Source organism: Octopus sinensis, linkage group LG12, assembly GCF_006345805.1.
Source record: "Octopus sinensis linkage group LG12, ASM634580v1, whole genome shotgun sequence".
NCBI classification, from domain to species: domain Eukaryota; kingdom Metazoa; phylum Mollusca; class Cephalopoda; order Octopoda; family Octopodidae; genus Octopus; species Octopus sinensis.
Genome location: NC_043008.1, coordinates 19,373,307 through 19,380,912, shown reverse-complemented (window position 1 = coordinate 19,380,912; position 7,606 = coordinate 19,373,307). Strand labels below are relative to the sequence as shown.

The 7,606-nt window shown below is 36.0% G+C and overlaps 1 protein-coding gene across 2 annotated transcripts in view; it reads right to left on the bottom strand.

The window, feature by feature from the left end:
* Nucleotides 1-350: 350 nt before the first annotated feature.
* LOC115218044 (ankyrin repeat domain-containing protein 10) overlaps nucleotides 351-7,606 on the bottom strand; it is an 85,039-nt gene continuing 77,783 nt past the window's right edge. For both annotated transcript variants that reach the window (XM_029787799.2, XM_029787801.2), the window contains 2 exons: nucleotides 3,935-4,126; nucleotides 351-477 (listed from right to left, as the gene is read on the bottom strand). In XM_029787799.2, coding sequence (XP_029643659.1) covers nucleotides 3,936-4,126 — 191 coding nt within the window. In that variant the 3' untranslated portion in view covers nucleotides 351-477; nucleotide 3,935. The remainder of the gene's footprint in view (nucleotides 478-3,934; nucleotides 4,127-7,606) is intronic.

Genomic DNA, 7,606 nt, shown 5'->3' with positions numbered 1-7,606 from the left:
AGAAATTTTCAATGGAATGAGACAGAATGCAAAAATAAGGAAAAGCTAAAATTTCAAAAACCTTCCCTTTTTTTTATATAATGTAGTATTATGGTTCCCTATTTTTTTTTTTGCTTAGTTCTGAGAAAATGATATTTTATATTTTTATTTTATTTTTTCATATTACATTTTTATTATGTCAACTTAGAAAAAAATTACAATATAAACAATATCAAATTAACAGTTGTAACTGTTTGATATCACTTGTTTTTAGAAAGAGAAAAGAAATGATTTTTTTGCTTTAAAATTTTGTATTTTTTTTTTTTTCAATTTCTGTTTTTTAAAATAAAAAAAAATTCAGGCTTTTTTTGTCCTTTGTTTTGTTTTTTGGGCTTTTTTTCTGCAAGTCACATTTTGCATTTTTTCCTTTCCTTTGTTAACTTCTCTGGATATTTCCCACTTTTGTATTCAGAAAAAAAGGTACCATTTTGCAGAACACTGGAACAAAATAAAAGTGGAAATGAAATCAGTTGGTTAAATCAGGCCTGGAATATATACAACAGACACAAAAAAAAAAAACAGTCCCTGATTTTGGTACAAGGACACACAGATGCAATCAATTTGAATCATCTGCCATAGTTGATTAGTACTTACATTTTACAACCAGTGAAAAGGCATTTACTGGTGTATACAATTTATTTATTGCTATATATATATATATATATATATATATATATATACATATATATACATGGGAACGCCATGTTGGATCGTTAGCCCCTACATGCAATTTTTTTCTCTCCTTGTTTCTTTTCTGTGTATCTTTCTGTCGAAGAGCATAGGCTCGAAACGTAAAAGACTTGTTTTATTTCTATTCCTGAGTGCCATACATTATTTGTTTGTACTCCACCTGCCTTCATCTTTTGTTTATTTTCATAAACCTTCCGTTATACATATATATATATATATATATATATATACTTTTACTTGTTTCAGTCATTTGACTGTGGCCATGCTGGAGCACCACCTTTAGCCGAACAAATCAATCCCAGGACTTATTTTTGGGAAACCTAGTACTTATTTTATCAGTCTCTTTTGCTGAACTGCTAAGTAACAGGGACGTAAACATCGCAAGATGAGTTGTCAAGCGATGGTGGAGAGACAAACACAAACACACAAATATATCTATCTATTTATCTATATATATATATATATATATATATAATATATATATATATATATATATATATATATATATATATGACAGGCTTCTTTCAGTTTCAGTCTACCAACTTCTCTCACAAGGCTTTGATCAGCCTGAGGCAATAATAGAAGATACCTGCCCAAGGTGCTACACAGTGGGACTGAACCCAGAACCATGTAGTTGAGAAGTAAACTCCTTACCCCACAGCCACACACAACATTGAATGCCTTGACATCACAGAATAGTTGTAAACAAGCATCACTGTTGCACACAACTGTTGCCCTTAGTTACCAAACTTCTGTGGAAAATACGTCCGGTCATGGAGAGAAATATTACTTTGCTTGGTAACAGATGAAGGCTGGCAACAGAAAGATCATCTCTATATATATATAAACGGCAAAATGTCTGTGTGTGTGTGTGTGTATCCTTTATACAAATCCACAATTTTTCAGTTAGAGGGCTTGCATTTTCTATGGTCATTCAAAATCGTCCAAGGGTGGTCGTGCACATCTTTACATTTCCCCAGTCACCACCCCGCAAAGCCCTTAAAAAATCAATAGAAGTGACTTTTTTGTGAATTTTTTATCCAAAATGCCTGAAACTTGATACGCCAATTGAATGCCAGCTAGCTGTATGTGATTGGTGAGAGATTTGGACAGTACTCGCATGTATGAGCGCATGCACAAGCAGTATGACCCAGTGTTGCCGGGTCATAGTGCTAGTCAAGTTATAAAAAATATTCCCCAATGAATTCCACTTGGTCCATGCTAGCATGGAAAAGCGGGCAGCAAAAATGATGATGATGAATGGTAGTTGATTCTATGCATATTGACAATGAACAGTAGATAGAGATACCCCCTTGCAGCAGACTTGTATCTATTGAGGCATACCATTTGAAAGTCACCAGTATAGGTGCAGGAGTGGCTGTGTGGTAAGTAGCTAGCTTACCAACTACATGGTTCCGGGTTCGTTCCCACTGTGTGGCATCTTGGGCAAGTGTCTTCTACTATAGCCTCTGGCCGACCAAAGCCTTGTGAGTGGATTTGGTAGACGGAAACTGAAAGAATCCCGTCGTATATCTATGTGTGTGTGTGCATATTTTTGTGTGTCTGTGTTTCTCCTCCCAACATCGCTTGGCAACCAATGCTGGTGTGTTTATGTCCCCATAACTTAGCAGTATGGCAAAAGAGCCCGATAGAATAAGTACTAGGCTTACAAAGAATAAGTCCTGGGGTTGACTTGCTCGACTAAAGGCGGTGCTCCAGCATGGCCGCAGTCAAATGACTGAAACAAGTAAAAGAGTAAAAGAGAGAGTGAATGCTTCTGTTACCATATTTTTATTGAAATACACTGCTTTTGCTTCAATTATAAAATTATGAAGAATTTATTAAAATAAATGTCATCCTTTTGTTACTGACCCAGCCAAAATGCTTTGGCTCAAATGACCAACTCAGCTGAGTGAATCCACTGATATTTAAATGTGAGTTTCAGCACATATCTCATTAGTACATTTGTGAAAACACATGATTTCACCTTGTAAAATAATCGAGTTACAGTATCTGACATTGTTTGAGATGATATTTGAGGTATGGAGAAATCTAGCAAATGTAAGCTTGTAAACTTGTTTGAAGTGATCACTACAGGAAACAAACCATTATGCAGAAAGTGAAAAAACCGAGAAAAAAGATAGCTTGTGGTTTACCCGTATTTACTGATATTACATACATAAAGAGGGATGACCACTAAGAAAGGAATGTTCTCAAGAAAATTTAGCAAACGCCAGAATGTAAGCGAGCATGATACAAAATATACAGATTAATCGCAAACCAGTTTCGTTGTTACCACTTACATAGATGTCCGCAATTCATCAGTGTGATCGTCATAGCAAAATATAAATTGCAGCAGAATTATTTCCGGTATTTTGGCCCGCCAAAACGAAGACTTTTGGAAATATAACCCCAAATGTAATTGGTAGAACTATATACATGTTCAATCTCATGCGGACATCTCGTGTATAGTTCTGCAAATTATATTTTGCTATGACGACCACACTGATGAGTTGTGGACATTCTACGTAAGTGGTAACAACGAAACTGGTTCGGGATTAATCTGTATATTTTGTATTTTATCATTTGTCTTGCTCGCTTACATTCTGGCGTTTGCTAAATTTTCTTGAGAACATTCCTTTCTTAGTGGTAAGACCATAGGGGGTCGACTTCTAGCATATGGGATGTCCACTTAGTGGTCATCCCCTCTTATATGTATGTAACACAATTTTTCTGAATTTTCAGATTTTTCTACATGCTAGACCACTGGTTTTAAATTGATATTAATCAAATTAATATTCAATTTTTCACCCTTATTATTTTAATTTTAAATTTTGTATTTACTGGTAGTTAGAATCACTTTGAGACAAAAGTTATGCAATAGAACTGATTAAGAACCTTTTCTTCAATTGTATTCCAAAAATCACATATGTCCATAAATAAAAAAATTACAGTTGTTTAATGAAACCAGTCTACATTTGTAATTATTTTAGTATTTAATTGAAACTCAAAAGGGGTGTGTTTTACTTTGAAATATACTAACGAATGGGTTAAGCTGGTGGTTGGAACATATTTTAACAGGAAATTTTGATGGAATTTCGATAATTTTAAAACAGGAAATTTCTATCACAGGGGAAATCTTGAGCAAGTTATTACTAGAACGGTTAATAACAAATAAAAAAAATTTAATCTGCAGACAACTTACTTTACAGGAATATGCCACTGGCACTGGTAGGATGTGAACCAGGCGGGCTGTTCATCAAATATGGGTAATCCTGAGGATCATAGTCCAGAGGTTCGGTCGATATAGACAAGACTGCTTTGAAGGATTCTAGGACGCTTAGTTCATTGTTGGAAGTTTGATGTTGGTTTGATGATTGAGTATTCCTTTCCGATTCTGAAGAAACAAAACACAAATTTGGTAACACAGGAATTAACAGAATCAATTTATAAAATAAAAAAAAAAGAAAGGAAAACTCCATGCTGTTGGATGCAATATTACTAAAAACAGAGTTTAGTGCTTCAAATTCATCATGCATAAATATGTATACACACACACACACACACATATATATAGGAGCACTCTGTTGGTTACGACGACGAGGTCCCAGCTGATACGATCAACGGAACAGCTTCCTCGTGGAATTAACGTGCAAGTGACTGAGCAACCCACAGACACGTGTACCCTTAACGTAGTTCTCAGGGAGATTCAGCGTGACACAGAATGTGACAAGGCCAGCCCTTTGAAATACAGGTACTACTCATTTTTGCCAGCTGAGTGGACTGGAGCAACGTGAAATAAAGTGTCTTGCTCAAGGACACAACGCGTGGCCAGGAATTGAACTCACGACCTTACAATCATCAGCCGAATGCCCTAACCACTAAGCCACACGCCTTCACACACACACACATAAACATTGCAAGTGTTTGCACATACAACACACTGTATCATCATTATCATTTAATGAGCGTTTTCCATGCTGGCATGAGTTGGACGGTTTAACCAGAGCTGGCAAGCAGGAGAACTACAATATGGTCCAGTCTCATTTGGCTTGGTTTCTATGGCTGGATGCCCTTCCTAATGCCAACCATTTTGCAGTGTGCTGGGGGTGCTTTTAACATGGCACAGGCACAAGCACTTTTACGTGGTGTCAGCATGAGTGCTTTTTATGAGTGTGTGTGTGTGTGTGTGTGTGTGTGTGTGTGTGTGGAGGCGCAATGGCCCAGTGGTTAGGGCAGCGGACTCACAGTTGTAGGATTGCGGTTTCGATTCCCAGACCGGGCGTTGTGAGTGTTTATTGAGCGAAAACACCTAAAGCTCCACGAGGCACCAGCAAGGCGGCGGGGGAGGTCCCTGCTTTAATCTTTCACCATAACTTTCTCTCACTCTTTCTTCTGTTGGCCTGCTTGCTTAGTCAGCGTAGTGGCGTCATTTGAAGGCTAAAACAATGCGAAGTGCATTGTGACCAGCGACGTGTAGCAACATCTAATAGCCTGGTCGGTCACGGTGATATATATATATATGCATACACAGACATACACACAGTATTCTACATCCAATACTCTATGCCTGGAAGAGTAAGATATTTTTTTTTATTTCTTTGTACTTTTGTTTCGCTTTTGTTTGTCTTTTTGTATTCACAACTGATGTTCCTTTTCCTCCCCCATCTACAACTACAAACTACTCACCATGGAATCTATTATAATGTCATTCAGATAAACTGGGATAAAGTGATGTACTTTAATCAGCACTCATAATAGGCCACCCACTCACTCATTCATTAATTATTATTATTATTATTATTATTATTATTATTATTTATGTGGTCCAGTAACTCAACTTTTATTTCCATTACTAGCAGTATCTGTTTCTTTATTATCCACAAGGGGCTAAACACAGACAGACAAACGGATTAAGTCGATTACATCGACCCCAGTGCGTAACTGGTACTTATTTAATCGACCCCGAAAGGATGAAAGGCAAAGTCGACCTCGGCGGAATTTGAACTCAGAACGTAGCGGCAGACGAAATACCGCTAAGCATTTCGCCCGGCGTGCTAACGATTCTGCCAGCTCGCCACCTTACTAGCAGTATCGCCCAGCATTGCTCGGGTTTGTTTCAACCCTTTAGAATTGGAATTTTTGATAAGTAAAAATTTTGCATTATGTAGCTTGTTATTCTCTTTAAGTGAACATTTTTCTGGTTGAAATACACCGAAAAATGGTGACACAGCAGTCAAAAAATCGTAAAAAATAGGGATTTTCATAGAAAAAAAAAGCACCATTTTGATGTAAATAATTTTTGGTCTTAACATGGTCTGATTTGAATTTTATCTTCTACGGAATGAAGAGCAAGCCTTCTTCTATCATACTCTCAATTTTGGTCAACTTGCGCCGCAGGGTCTCGGAGGAGATAGGGTTAGTTGAAGGCTACCAAACCTGCCACACACAGACAACTTCAGCTTTATATATATAGATTATATAAGAGCGGGTGCGTAGGGGGTTCTGGAATTCAAACACTGTCTTCTTACAGTACAAACTTTTCTGAGACAATGCTTCTTCACAAGCTGCAGAATCTTACATAAACTCCTGGTTCTGTACAGAAAGAAGTATGACAGTTGCAACTTCCCAAGGATGGAACAGCAGATCTTTACATGCCACATTCATAAAATACCCAAAGCATTCCTAATACCCTACACACACACACATACACACACACGTACGTGAACTGAGGAAGTCTACCAATAACAAATCAATAGATCTGAACTACTTTTGATAGTTCAATGCTTTTGCCCACATGGTCATTACAATTAAACACTTCCACCAAAAGAAGGAAGGATGGTTAGATTTAAATTGACAGACAAAAGGATTAAGTCGATTATATCGACCACCGTGCATAACTGGTGCTTATTTAATCGACCCCGAAAGGACGAAAGGCAAAGTCGACCTCGGCAGAATTTGAACTCAGAACGTAGCGGAAGACGAAATACCGCAAAGCATTTCACCCAGCATGCTAATGTTTCTGCCAGGATTATCCTATCAGTGCTAACATACCAACTGTATATTACCAAACAGAGGATAAAGTAATAGAGAATTTTAACCAGTTTCATTTCAAAAACATTTTCTACAATATTTTTAAAGCAAATGTAAAAATCAAAATAAACTGAAGCATAATTTAGTTGTGTATAAATTGCACTATTTTATACTTTCAATATACATTATAATTATATGCATGTGTCTATAAGAAGCTATGATACAATACTGGCAAATAAACTAATTATATACAATATTTTAATAAAATTTAGATAATTTTATATTTGACTGATTTTTACTTGTACTTATCAGTAAACAGAATAGATTTTTAGAGAAAATTCCAAAATAGATTTATTTAATTACTCTTTGTGGTGTTCAAAACACCACATAAATATATTGATTAATGAAAAAAAAAAGTTAGAGCCATTTCACAAAACCAATTTATATTCACAATTATTTTAGAATGTAATTAAAACACATAAATGCAAACCTGGATTTGGAAAGAAAAAGATTTTTCTGTTCAAATAAACAACATACTCTACATCATGCATTGAGTACTCTTTCATTTGATTAATAAACTGGAATATTTTATGTAAGTATATGTACACATCCTTACATATACGTACATATATATACATACAATAGACAGAGACAGATGAATAAGGGAATATCAAATAACATAGAAATAAATTATTGATTTACTGAAACAAATCCCAAAAGAAGGGACAAATTTCAAGAATTCTCAAAAATCTGACATGTCAACCCTTTCACGTTCAGATTACTTGGTCAAGTGCAATGCTTATTCATCGACATTGCTTTGAATCCATCATGCATTGCACACATA